This window comes from Microcebus murinus, chromosome 21, assembly GCF_040939455.1.
Source record: "Microcebus murinus isolate Inina chromosome 21, M.murinus_Inina_mat1.0, whole genome shotgun sequence".
NCBI classification, from domain to species: domain Eukaryota; kingdom Metazoa; phylum Chordata; class Mammalia; order Primates; family Cheirogaleidae; genus Microcebus; species Microcebus murinus.
The window spans coordinates 13,071,388-13,085,412 of NC_134124.1; the positions used below are offsets into that span (position 1 = coordinate 13,071,388).

At 34.5% G+C, this 14,025-nt stretch overlaps 1 protein-coding gene across 10 annotated transcripts in view; it reads left to right on the plus strand.

Annotated features, from left to right (window-relative positions):
* The window catches only part of TCERG1 (transcription elongation regulator 1), a 72,177-nt gene that overhangs the window by 32,307 nt on the left and 25,845 nt on the right, over positions 1 to 14,025 (plus strand). For 5 of the 10 annotated variants that reach the window (XR_001156493.2, XR_012913975.1, XM_012774170.2 and 2 more), the window contains 6 exons: positions 1,810 to 1,970; positions 3,187 to 3,243; positions 3,357 to 3,423; positions 4,507 to 4,557; positions 5,968 to 6,103; positions 6,913 to 7,002. Coding sequence is in view for 6 of the 10 variants with exons in the window: in XM_012774170.2 (XP_012629624.1) it covers positions 1,810 to 1,970; positions 3,187 to 3,243; positions 3,357 to 3,423; positions 4,507 to 4,557; positions 5,968 to 6,103; positions 6,913 to 7,002 (562 nt within the window). In the remaining 4 variants the exon portion in view is untranslated. The remainder of the gene's footprint in view (positions 1 to 1,809; positions 1,971 to 3,186; positions 3,244 to 3,356; positions 3,424 to 4,506; positions 4,558 to 5,967; positions 6,104 to 6,912; positions 7,003 to 14,025) is intronic. The other 5 variants (XR_012913974.1, XR_012913976.1, XM_012774171.2 and 2 more) reach the window with 1 other exon arrangement.

Consider the following 14,025-nt stretch of genomic DNA (forward strand, 5'->3'; position numbering starts at 1 on the left):
TGTACTTTTTATTTTTTATTTTTACTATCTCCTATCAAGTTGTTTTTTTTTAATGTTTACCTGTTTGATTATCTCATGTGTAGTTTTGAGTTTCTTAAAGTTTTTCCTATTTGGGGTTTGCTGAGCTTCTTTAATGTATATATTTATGTTTTTTAACAAATTGGGAGATATTTTTGGCCATTATGTCTTTAAAATTTTTTCTGTCCCATTCTTTCTCCTCCTTTTGAAACCCCATGACATGCATATTAGACATTTTGTGATAGTCTCACAGGTTCATTCTATTCCTCTCCCCATGTCAGTTCTTCAGGTGGGATAATTACTGATCCATCTTCTGGTTCAGTGATTATTAATTCTGTCAAATCTGTTCTGTTCTTGAGCCAATCCAGTGAAATTTCAGTTATTTTCAATTTCTAAAATTTCCATTTGGTTCTTTTTTATAGTTTCTATTTCTCTACTGAGAACTCCTATCTTTTCATTTATTTCAAGTGAAATGTTTTTCTTTATCTTGTAAAGTCTAGTTATTACTAGACTTGTTATTACTATCTTGTAAGGTCTTTGTGTGACTATTTCAATGTAGGAGGCTTTGTCTGATAATTTCAACATCTAGGTGACCTTGGGCTTGACAAGTAGTGATTAATTTTTGGTTACCTGGCTACGAAGCCCTGGTTTCTGTTGGAGTTTTAGCTGCCTGTGCTGTTGTCACCATGCCACTCTACAACCAGGAATCACCCTCAGGGCAGAGTTATAAGCGGGGAAGAAATGGGAAATTTTCTCCCTTGCAGTTACTTTTCCATATTTTTACTGTCTTCCATACTTTTTTCTGTTTATTTTTTTAAGACTGTACAGAGTCTGCACATATTTTTTTTTGTCCAAGTTTTCTACTTGTAATTAATAGGACCAGTGAGCTGTCGTGAGCTATGGTGGTATATGGTGCCTCAGCACAATTGGTACTTCCCTGTTTATTGCAGATATAATTAGATGTAAAAGTCTTCATGGAAGGTTGCATTTGAGTCGCATTTGAGTCTGTAATTTTGGTTTGTTAAAAAATATTAAGAACTGTTGTGTAATAGGGTGCTATGGTCTTTCATTTAGCTTTAGAATTGCTTAATAGCATTATTATTTCTTGCCATTAAACTGATCCTTTGTGATAGTTTAAAATTTACTACTCCCTTGGCTGGGTGCGGTGGCTCACACCTGTAATCCTAGCACTCTGGGAGGCCGAGGCAGGCGGATTGCTCAAGGTCAGGAGTTTGAAATCAGCCTGAGCAAGAGCAAGACCCTGTCTCTACTATAAATAGAAAGAAATTAATTGGCCAACTAATATATATAGAAAAAATTAGCCAGGCATGGTGACACATGCCAGTAGTCCCAGCCACTCGGGAGGCTGAGACAGAAGGATTGCTTGAGCCCAGGAGTTTGAGGTTGCTGTGAGCTAGGCTGATGCCATGGCACTCACTCTAGCCTGGGCAACAAAGTGAAACTCTGTCTCAAAAAAAAAAATAAATTTACTACTCCCAAATAGAGTGTACCAAACCAAGTTCCTAAGCACTCTAAACTCTGATCACATATTGCTTTGCCTTTTCCTAATTTTCTCAATTAATATGTTGAGCTGCTGTTTTTACCTTAGTAGCCTACTCTTTTCTGTTCTAAAAGACATGTTTAGTTTTTTTTATAGATAACTATTGGTAATAAGAACATATCCTTCCTCACTGCCTTCCTCTTCCCCCTTTGACAGGTTGACAGTAGAAGATACTAGCTACAAAATATGTTCTATAACATAAGAAAATGATATTTTGAATCAATTCTTAGGTGTGTTGTTTGGACCGGGGATGAGCGAGTCTTCTTTTATAATCCCACCACTCGTCTTTCTATGTGGGACCGACCTGATGATCTGATTGGAAGGGCAGATGTTGACAAAATTATTCAGGAGCCCCCTCATAAAAAAGGAATTGAAGACATGAAGAAACTAAGTAAGTTTTAAATTAGGAATGTATCCACCAATTGAAACATTCTTTTAATATCTTGAGAAAAAAATGTGAAGGCCATTTCCAAACTTTAGTTTTCAAGGAATATAAGAAATTTTAGGGAAAAAACTGCTATGCTAGTTTGAGTGCGGTAATAGAGATTTAAAATTAAGAACTTGGATAAGATTATGCTTTGTAAAATATGTGTGTTTTTAACTTCTTATCCTTCTTAAGACTCAGTTCAACATATGTTGGTACTATTGCTGCTTACTTGATGCTTACTAATACTACCAAAGTGCTCCTTAGTGAGGTTTTCAGCACCTTTTGTGACTAGTAATATATTTTTTGAAATAAAACTGTCCAGAGGTTTTTAAAAATATTTTGTTTACAAAATTTTGTAAAAATACAAAAACTTTATTACTGAGAGTATAGAGACACCTAAACCTTAACTAAGAGATTATCTTTGAATCTATCTCATGTTGAGATGGAATTGCAATGTATTGAGTATATATATATTTGTACATGATTTTTGTTGTATATTTCTTGTTGCTAATTTGCCCTTGTATTGATATGATTGTGTTTTTATTGAACCCTGGCCCCCATGTAGTACAGATGCAAGATACATGAATCATTTAATACTTCTAATGAAATAAATGCTAATATATATCATTTGTAGTGATTGAGAAGTTTTCATGCATTGTATGTATGTGGTACTGAGATTTTCAGCCTATAAGTAGTTTCCAAATCACTATGACTTTGCCTATCTCGTGCTGAAGATATTAGGTACCTCTTCAGCAATATTTGTTTTTTATAGGTATGGTTTAATGATACTTTATAATCATAGTATTGAATGATAACTTTTTTTTTTTTGCCAAACAAGTCAGTTGTCTGATGAATGATAACTTTTGAAACATTTGATTCATTCATTTGATAAGTACATTAATATGCATCATAAAAAGGTAATATAAATCCTGAATCAAGAAAGTTTTATTTTTTTGTATTTGTAAATTTAAGGTTTGGGCAAGAAATCATTGAAGATGAATTAAAAATTTAATGTAAAGAGAGGAGAAATAGAGGAAGTATAGAATTATGGTTTGTTTAGTGTTTTATAAAGGAATGAATATTGAGAGGTGGGCATTTTATACAGATAGTAATTTAAAAAAAAGTTTGTGAACTACATGCATATAATTATTCATAACAATATTTGAAATGTTTTTGCCAGGGCACCCGACCCCAACAATGCTGTCCATCCAAAAGTGGCAGTTCTCTATGAGTGCAAGTGAGTGAACTAACTATAGATTGTAGCTTCTTTTTAATACTATTAAAGCAAGTGTTCTGGTAGAGATTAACTGAAGAATTCATGCCTAAATATTTTAATTAAATTTTGTTCAGTTAAAGAAGAACAAGACCTAATGGAAGAGATTAATGAAGATGAGCCTGTTAAAGCAAAAAAACGGAAGTAAGTAATACATATAGTTTGTGTGATTCAGGTAGACTTTATCTTTTTAAAAATTGATTAGGTCATAATCAGTTTGTGAAAGGAAGGGACAAGTAATGTTAATGTTAGGAGACAGAAGTCGTGATTACATTCTTAGGACTGATATTAAATAGCTTTATTTTACAGTGTAGAAAATGTGTCCCTTCTGTTGCTAGATTTGTAAGAGATTTGATTATTCAAATATGTATTATGAAGCCACTGACATTTTTTAAATTGATTGATTACTTCTTTAGGAATTCATTAGGTCTGAATTTTATAAATAAGTTCTTCCTGGATAAAGATCTCAATAGATAATTCCCCAGCTCTCGTAATAACAGACACAGACTTCTCTCTCTTTATATATTATCTTAATTTTGTGTCTTACCTAGTCCTGGAGTGTGTTATCATTACTATTTGCTAAGGAGTGAACCGGTAGGCTTAGAAAGCACTCTGAGAGAAAGAAAATGTTAGAAGTTAAAGTATTAGCTTGGCCAGTGCTCTAGAGTTGGGTAAAATGTAAATGTTACTTATTATGGGGGGTGGAACGGTGGGGTAGAGGGTGTGTGTGGGGGTGGGGTAGAATGGGACCATTATTTAGCAGCAAAAAGTAAAGTTTAAAGACATTAGAGACTGGTTAATCATAGTCCTTATCTGAAAAGGACAGATTGAATGCAGCCAAATCATGGCAAGGAAATCAGTAAGACAACCCTTGTCAAGGGCTATTCTTTTTTAAAAATTGTTTATTGGCATCAGTATGAAAGAAACTAAGATATTAAAGATAATCAGTCATAATCTGTTACCGTAACACAGCTGTTTTAATTTCTGCAATTAACTTTTTAGTTCTTGACCAAATGTATAAGTATTTTTATTAGTTGTGATTAATGATTTTGTGTTCTTTTAAAAAAATCTAGACTAAGACATGTTTTCTTAATTATTATAAATGACTGTATTCATTCTGTTTATGTACCATAATTTTGGATGTTTCTACAATGTTAAACTTTTAGGTTGTTTTTAATTGTTTGTTCTTATAGACAACTCTGTAAGGTTTTTAACTGCTTTTATCAGGAGAATGTCAAAGAAGTCCTTTATGTGGATTGCCCGAGCTTCTCTATTTAGGTACAAAGCTAAAAGCCTGTTTTTCCTGGCTTAGTTTTTCTTTTATTTCTTTAATTGAGATAGATAGTGATAGCTTGTATTGTGACATTTTTATTTAATATAATTCTGTAAAGGTTATTTGTTTTCATTAGTTATTGTATTTCTTGGATGTCTTTTAACTCTTTATTTAAATAGTTCTTAAATAAATTATTTTAAGAGGGTATATTGTTTGGCAAATTGCTTTTACCTGTTTGTTTTATGCATATCTTAGGTCACAGAGTATCTCGCTAAGTTCCTGCAGGTCATGGACTATGTCTTCTGTTTCTTTTGATTCATTCCCTAAGTTGCTGATTACCTCTCAATATTTGCATTTGTGGGTTAGCCTTAGTTCCATTTAAATCTCCTGGGCTACCTACAGTTCCTTGTATAGTGTCCTTTTGAATTTTCCAGATATTCTGTTTTCCTGATTCCATTAAGTTTGTATAGAGAATATGGGCCAATTTTATTAATAAACTTAGCAGATCATGTTTAAGGAGAAAGATCTGCTGAAATATATTTGAGTGTTATTCAACTACTTACTTTTTTGGATTCTTTACATGAATGGGCCTTTTTCATAGTGCATGTTCTGAGAGGTGACTTGATTTTTGTGTTTACAATCTCACTTGAGTACCACATAGCAACAGGGTTGTCCTTAGCCCTGAGGTGCATTTTTGGAGGAACAAGAAATAGTTTAGTTGATGCATAGTTCTAATTCTACCTAACTACTCCTGGGCCCATGTTGTTCTCTGGGACCTGTCCTTCAACTTAAATCTCAACTTATCACCCAGAAAGTGAGTAATAAAAATGTCAGGTAGGTAAGGTATATATCTCACATATTCACTTGGCCAAGTTTACAGATATTTTAATTTTATTTTCAAGATAAATGCTTGAGATTACTAAAATATAATACCACTTAATTATAAATTTTTATTAGATTTTAAAAATATATTTTACATATTTAAAAAGTAAAAACATTTTGAAAAATACTGTTTTTTTCTATATTACTTTAAGAACTAGAATGATATTCTGTGCTGTTTGATTCTTACATATAGTTTTACTGCAGTGTTAGCTAAGCATTTTTTTTTTTAATTAGGTAGTTCACTTTTTGTGTATCAGCTATTGTTAGGGAGATGTAGCACATTATAAAGTTATATATTTTTCCTTAACAATGTAGCCATTGTAACATCATTAGAAGCTCATTTTAATTTTATTATAAAGAAAGTTGCTTATCCTTTAAAGTTCATTTGAAACCCTCAGTATAATTTATTTTTGCCAAAAATATGCTGCTCAGTAGTGAGTCTTGGAAATTCCATTGATTTTAAGATTTTAGTAAGATTCGTTATTAATATTTTATCAATTGATGCCTTATATTTTATTTTTTATTTTTTATAGGAGAGACGATAATAAAGACATTGACTCAGAGAAAGAAGCTGCCATGGAAGCTGAAATTAAAGCTGCCCGAGAAAGGGCCATTGTCCCTCTGGAGGCTCGAATGAAGCAGTTCAAGGACATGCTGCTAGAGAGAGGGGTCAGAAAACAATCTTTGGGGGAGATATTTCTGTTTTGTATAAGTAATATAAATATGTCTTGCTAAAAGGTCAAATCTAAGGTTAGTGCTCATGTTTTGGGTGGGGGATAAGGGAACCCTATCAAATTACTGTACTTTTTTTGCGAACAGCCTATTTCTTGGCTAATCATGTCATGTAACTAAATGCCATTTTACTGTCCTTTTAAGTACAAATAACATTTAACATTTATTGGGTCATTAAATTTTGGTGAGTAATATAAGACGAGTATTAACATTACAGAATGGCGGACTACTTGGGATAGGTAAGGTACATATGATTATTCTTCCTTTAATTTTTTCAGAATGGTTTTGGTTAAAGGAGAACTGATACTTTATGATATTATTAGAAGCTCAATTAAGAAGGGATTTCAACCTTTGGATTATATTTTGATTCATTTGAATAAGTAAAATTGTTCGATTTTAAATCACAATTTTGTTCACAAGATTGAAACAAGCATGGGAAATCAAGATGCAAATCTTCAAGGCTTTTTCTGATGTACTGATTTTTAAAATGTCACACAGTGGTGGTTATTTTAATGAGTAATTAAGTGTGTGTTATTTCTATATAATATAGAAATGTTCAGAGCCAATTAGTGTGGAAATTTGCTATTGCTAGACTCCCACTGCTTGTCATTTATTAGTGATGGAAACTTCAGTGTGGTTTTTATGTCTCCTTTATAAACAGATATCCTGTAGATTTCAAGCAAAATTATGACCTTTATGTTTTTAGAGCAAACTTAATTATGAGGCAATACGTTTTTATTTTAAAGGTATCTGCTTTTTCAACATGGGAGAAGGAGTTACACAAGATAGTTTTTGATCCTCGGTATTTACTTCTCAATCCTAAAGAGAGAAAACAGGTAAAAGGAAAATGACTTTATTAAGGAAATGTGTATCTCCTGCCACCATACTTTTTAAATTGTAAGGAATGAAGTACCATCCTTTTTTTCCCCCTAACATAGTACTTCAAAAAGATAGTCTTGCATCTTAGAGCACAGTTGTCTGTGTGTCTATGGACATTTCAGAAATACTTGGATATTTTTGCCCTCATGGATGTGGCTTTTGTGTGAATGTTTTGTCCTTGAGCCTTTTATACTGAGGTTATCTGCTTTAAAATTTCATTTCACATGCACTTATTAATTTGCCTTTTTTGGTCAAAGGATGCAAATTTAGAGTAGAAAAAATAGCAAAATATGATGCGTAAAAGAGGGAAAGCAACTGTAGTCCTGTCTATCCGATGGATATATCCAGTCTCAAACCCTTAACCTTGACTCTTCCATATCAGAGTGTACATGTATGTATGTGTGTGTATTGTAGATAGACCATACTTACAGACATACATTTGTCTCGTACCTTTCACACACACACAGTTCACATCTAAGTACCATCTATTAAAATAGCGGTTTTCATCATGTCAGAGAAAGGGCTACTTCAGGGTTTCTGTTGAACTACAGTCGCACAGACTAGAGTTGCCTTGTTACTGAGTTGCTGTTTATTCCCATAATGATTCGGTTACATACCATTTCATGGTGATTGCTTCTTCTAAAGGATTGTACACTTCCATCTTAACCAAATTTCTGAGTTACCTGAATCATCCTTACAATGGTCTCTGTAAAACAGTGAGTATGTTGAACCACTTGGTGCAGTGCTGTTGAGCTATAAGATTTCATTTGGTAACAGTAGTGTCCATCTCCGTATTTATAGTTGTAATGATTGTAATAATTCTCTATATAGTTTGTGCCATTATGTATGTCTAATCATGGACTTTAATGAAGAGGAAAAATTTGTAGTGTACCAGATATTTATTTTAGTACTTATAATAGATATGGCTTTCCAGATATATTTGCATCTGCATTTCAAGCCTTACAGCCTTTTTTTTTTAAAAAAATCTGTTTCTATATGATTTCAATCTTGTTTTAGTCAGTGGCTCTGTCAAGACCTGTAAATCAGTCTTGATTCTTTACTTTTCCCACTGCCTATTTCCAGTCTATCTGCAAATCTATCTTCAAAAAGTTTTCTAAATCTGACCTTTTATCCATCAGTTTCCCCACTAACACCTTAATCCAAGCCACCATGATCGCCTTTCATCCCCATGTGCCCCTAATTGATGTCCTTCTTTCTTTCTCTTCTTGCTTGTAATTTTTAGTTCTTTTTCCATACAGAAGCCAGAGTAATTTTAAACTTTAAGTGAGATCAAATTAAGTCAGTGTTCCCTTGCTAAAAACTATCCAGTATTTCTCATTTCATTTAGGATAAAATTGAAACTTTTTCATGGTTTCTAACATTCTACATGTACGTCTTCCTGTATATCTTTTGATGCTCCTTTCTTATGATCATCCATTGTAGCCACACTGGCCTTGATACTCAGCAAAGCAGGCACATTCTGATGTTTCCTATTCCCTTTACATGGAATGTTCTTTCAATTATCTCTTTGCCTTCTTTTCTTTCTTCATAGTACTGATAGCTCTAATTATTTCAAATTATGTTATCACCTGTCTCCTCCTGTGAAATATGAAGTCCGTAAGGGCAGGAACTTTGTCTTGTTCATTGCTCTGTGTGTAGTGCCTGAAACAATGCCTAATCTAAATATTTCTAAAGACTTTAAAATTTTTATGAGTTATTCTTTGTATCATTGAGTGTTACAGTTTCTGTTTGAGTAAAATTATAAGTAATATATTGAGAACTACAGTTCCTTCCTAATTTTGAAAGCATTCTATAAGCCGATAGTGGTATCTTCTTAATAAAATTACACTTAAAAAGAGAAAGTATTATTATTATTATTTTTGAGACAGTCTCACTCTGTTGCCCAGGCTAGAGTGCCATGGCATCAGCCTAGCTCACAGCAACCTCAAACTCCTGGGCTTGAGCAATCCTCTTGCCTCAGCCTACCCAGTAGCTGGGACTATAGGTGCACAGTCCGCCACACCTAGCTAATTTTTCTTATTTTTAGTTGCCCAGCTAATTTTTTTTCTATTTTTAGTAGATATGGGCTCTGGCTCTTGCTGAGGCTGGTCTTGAACCTGGTCTGACCTCAAGTGATCCTGCCACCTTGCCCTCCCAGAGTGCTGGGATTATAGGTGGGAGCCATTGTGCCTATATTATTGTTTTGCTATTTGTATAAAAATTTTACCTAAAATTTCTCATGCCTTTTATGTCGATTTTTAAAATTATAACTGGAGTATAAGAACTGAGGGGAAAGAGAAATTAACCTCTGACATTAAAAAAAATATTTTTTTGACTATTTGGTTTTATTATTTGCATAGGAGTATAAAATCAAGGAAAAACCAGAAAGGTGCTTGGTTATATATTGGTACTTTATAATGAATTTCATATTTGAAAATTATACTTTGATTTTAAAAAGACTAACAGCTTCATTGATGCCTCATAATGTAAAATTATATTTCAAGTCTTTCCTTTTCTAGTTATTTGTAGATTTACGTATATTTTGAATCATTATAAAATATGTATTTAATATAATTGTAACTGTTATAATTTTTCTTATTCTTGTTTTTGATAAAAAAGTGACTTAAAGGGTCATAAATGTTTTTACTTGTTTTATTGACAAATTTTCAATGAATAACATTTTTCAAAAAAACCAGATTGTTTCCATGCTGTTAAAGGCTTCTAAAAATTTCTTTTTAAATTATTGATTGATTGATTGATTGATTAATGTAGGCTTTGATGTAGTTAGTAGTTATGCTAACACTTTAAGATAAGTTGTCTCTTATTTTAAAATAAACATCTTAAAAGCATTTATCCTAAGAACTAGACAAGGATGCCTACTTTCCTGTTCTCATTCAACATAGTGCTAGAAGTCTTAGCCAGTGTAATTAGGCAAGAAAAATAAAGGGCATCCAAATTGGAAAGGAAGAATTCAAATTGTCCCTGATCCTATATATGGAAAAATCTAAACACTCTACCCAAAACTCATTAAAACTGGGGTTGCAGGATAAAGTTGCAGGATACAAAATTAGTATAAAAAATCAGTAGTATCTCTATACATAAACAACAAACTAGCTGAAAATAAAAAGGCAGTCTCATATACAATAGCTACCAAAAAATTAAATAATTAGGAGTAAATTTAACCAAGAAGACTTCTACAAAGGAAACACTGATGAAGGAAATTGAAGAGGATACAAACATGGAACGACATCCCCTGCTCATGGACTGGAAGAATTATTATTGTTTAAATGACAATACTTCCCAAAGCAATCTACAGATTCAGTGCAATTCCTATCAAAATACCAATGATATTCTTCACAGAAATAGGGAAAAAAATCTTTAAAATTTTTATGGAACCACAAAAGACTTCAAATGGCCAAAGCAATCTTGAGCAAAAAGAAGAAAGCTAGAGATATCACAGTAGCAGACCTCAAAATATGCTACAAAACTATAGTAACCAAAACATCACAGTACTGGCATAAAAACACACATAGATGAATGGAATAGAATAGAGAACCCAGAAAATTAAGTTGTGTATCTATAACTAATTGATTTTTGACAGAGGTGCCAGCAACGCTCATTGGGGAAAGGACAGTCTCTTTAATAAGTGGTACTGGGAAAACCATTCTGGATATCTATATGCAGAAGAATGAAACTAGAATTCCACCTCTTCATATAAAAATCAACTCAAAACAGGCCGGGCGCGGTGGCTCACACCTGTAATCCTAGCATTCTGAGAGGCCAAGGCAGGCGGGTTGCTCAAGGTCAGGAGTTTGAAACCAGCCTGAGCAAGAGCAAGACCCTGTCGCTAATATATATAGAAAAAATTAGCCGGGCATGGTGGCGTGCCTGTAGTCCCAGCTACTTGGGAGGCTGAGGCAGCAGGATTGATTGAGCCCAGGAATTTGAGTTTGCTATGAGCTAGGCTGACGCCACGGCACTCACTCCAGCCTGGGCAACAAAGCGAGACTCTGTCTCAAAAAAAAAAAATCAACTCACAACAGATCAAAGACCTAAATGTAGAACCTGAAATGATAACATTACTAGAAGAAAACAGGAAATGCTTCAGGACATTGATTGGTCTGGGAAAAGATTTTTATGAATAAACCTTCAAAAGCACAGGCATCAAAAGCAAAAATAAATGATTGGGTTTACATCAAATTAGAAACCTTCTGCATAGTCAAGTGTGAAAAGAATACTACATCATACAGAATGGATGAAAAGATTTACAGACCACTCATTCAATAAGGGATTGATATCTAGAATATATAAAGAATTCAAATAATAGGAAAAAAAATCTGATTTAAAAATGGGCAAATGATCTGAATAGGCAGTTCTCAAAAGAAGACATTTCATGTTGCCAACAAGTATATGAAAAAATGCTCAACATCACTAATTATCAGGGAAATGTAAATCAGTACCACAGTGAGGTATCATCTCACCTCAGGATGATTGTTGTCAAAAAGACAAGAAATAACCAATGCTGGCCAGGTTGTGGAGACAGGGAAACACTATTGGTGGAAATGTGAACTGGGACAGCCACTCGAGAAAACAGTGTGGAAGTTCCTCAAAAAACTACAAATAGAACTACCATATGGTCCAGGAATCCCACTTCTGATCTTTTATCAAAAGGAAAGGAAATCACTGTAAGAGGTCTCTGTACCTTCCATGTTTATTGCAGCATTATTCACATAGCCAAGATAGGGAATCAACCTGGGTGTCCAACAGCAAATGAATGCATAAAGGAAATGTATTTATGCAGTGGAATACTATTCAGCCATATGAAATAATGAAATCTCATCGTTCATGGCAACATGGATGTAACTAGAGAGGACATTATGTTAAGCCAGGAATAGAAAATTAAACACTACATGTTCTCATTGCTGTGTGGAAACTGAAAAAGTTAATCTCAAAAGTAAAAGATAGACAGGGTACTAGAGGCTGGAAAGGGTAGGGAAAAGGGAGGGATAGAGAGGTTTGTTAAAGGATACAAAATTACAGCTAGGTAGGAATAAGTTTAGTGTTCTATGTGTCGTGGGATGACTATACTTAACAATAATACAGTTTGAAATAGCCAGAAGGAGGATAGTGAATGTTCCCAACACAAAGAAATGATAAATGTTTGAGATGACGGATATGCTAATTACCGTGATCTGATCACTATACATTATATGTATTGAAACATCACTATGTACCCCATGAATATATATAATTACTTTTAGTCAATCAGAAAAAAGTTTTGAAAAGCCCTGCCCTTGAACCCTAATAAAAAGCAAAGTAAACATTTAAATATATTGTGTGTTGGCCGGGCATGGTGGCTCACGCCTGTAATCCTAGCACTCTGGGAGGCCGAGGCGGGCGGATTGCTCGAGGTTAGAAGTTTGAAACCAGCCTGAGCAAGAGCGAGACCCTGAGACCCTGTCTCTACTATAAATAGAAATAAATTAATTGGCCAACTAATATATATAAAAAATTAGCTGGGCATGGTGGCACATGCCTGTAGTCCCAGCTACTTGGGAGGCTGAGGCAGCAGGATTGCTTGAGCCCAGGAGTTTGAGGTTTCTGTGAGCTAGGCTGACACCACGCACTCACTCTAGCCTGGGCAACCAAGCGAGACTCTTGTCTCAAAATAAATAAATAAATAAATAAATTGTGTGTTATTCACGGCTTTTAAAGATTGATGGTGTTACATTAGGGTAATCCATTGTCAACATGGTTAATCAGCATCATCACTGTTCACTGAATCACTGTCAAATTATAAATCTAATTAAATTGATATGAGAATCAAATAATGGAGACCCATACTTTTAGTAAACTTACGTTTTTTTTAAAAAGAATTTAGTTTTTATATTTTAAAATTTTAGAATATTTCACTTTTTTTGTTTTTTTTCCATTTAAAAAATTATTTCAGCATATTATGGGGGTACAAATGTTAAGGTTACATATATTGCCCATGCCCTCCCTCCCTCCTTGAGTCAGAGCTTCAATTGTGACCATCCCCCAGACGTTGCACATCTCACTCATTATGTTTGTATGTACCCTTCCCCTCCTGCCCCCTCCCACCCACCCGACACCCAATAAATGTTATTCGTATATGTCCACTTAGGTGTTGATCCGTTAATACCAATTTGCTGGTGAGTACACATGGTGCTTGTTTTTCCATTCTTGAGATACTTCACTTAGTAGAGTGGGTTCCAGCTCTATCCAGGAAAATACAAGAGGTGCTATATCACCATTGTTTCTTAAAGCCGAATAGTACTCTGATATACATATACCACATTTTATTAATCCACTCATGTATTGATGGGCACCTGGGTTGTTTCCACACCTTTGCGATTGTGAACTGTGCTGCTACAAACATTAGAGTGCAGGTGTCCCATTTGTAGAGTGTCATTTGATCTTTTTTTTTTTTGAGACAGAGTCTCGCTTTGTTGTCCAGGCTAGAGTGAGTGCCATGGCGTCAGCCTAGCTCACAGCAACCTCAAACACCTGGGCTCAAGTGATCCTACTGCCTCAGCCTCCCGAGTAGCTGGGACTACAGGCATGCGCCACCATGCCCGGCTAATTTTTTATATATATATCAGTTGGCCAATTAATTTCTTTCTATTTATAGTAGAGACGGGGTCTCGCTCTTGCTCAGGCTGGTTTTGAACTCCTGACCTTGAGCAATCCGCCCGCCTCGGCCTCCCAAGAGCTAGGATTACAGGCGTGAGCCACAGCGCCCGGCCGTGTCATTTGATCTTTAGGGTAGATGCCCAGTAGTGAAATTGCTGGATCAAATGGTAGATCTATTTGTATCACTTTAAGGTATCTCCATATTGCTTTCCACAGAGGCTGAACCAGTTTGCAGTCCCACCAGCAGTGTATGAGTTTTCCTATCTCTCTGCATCCACGCCAACATTTATTGTTTGGGGACTTTTTGATAGAGGCCATTCTTACTG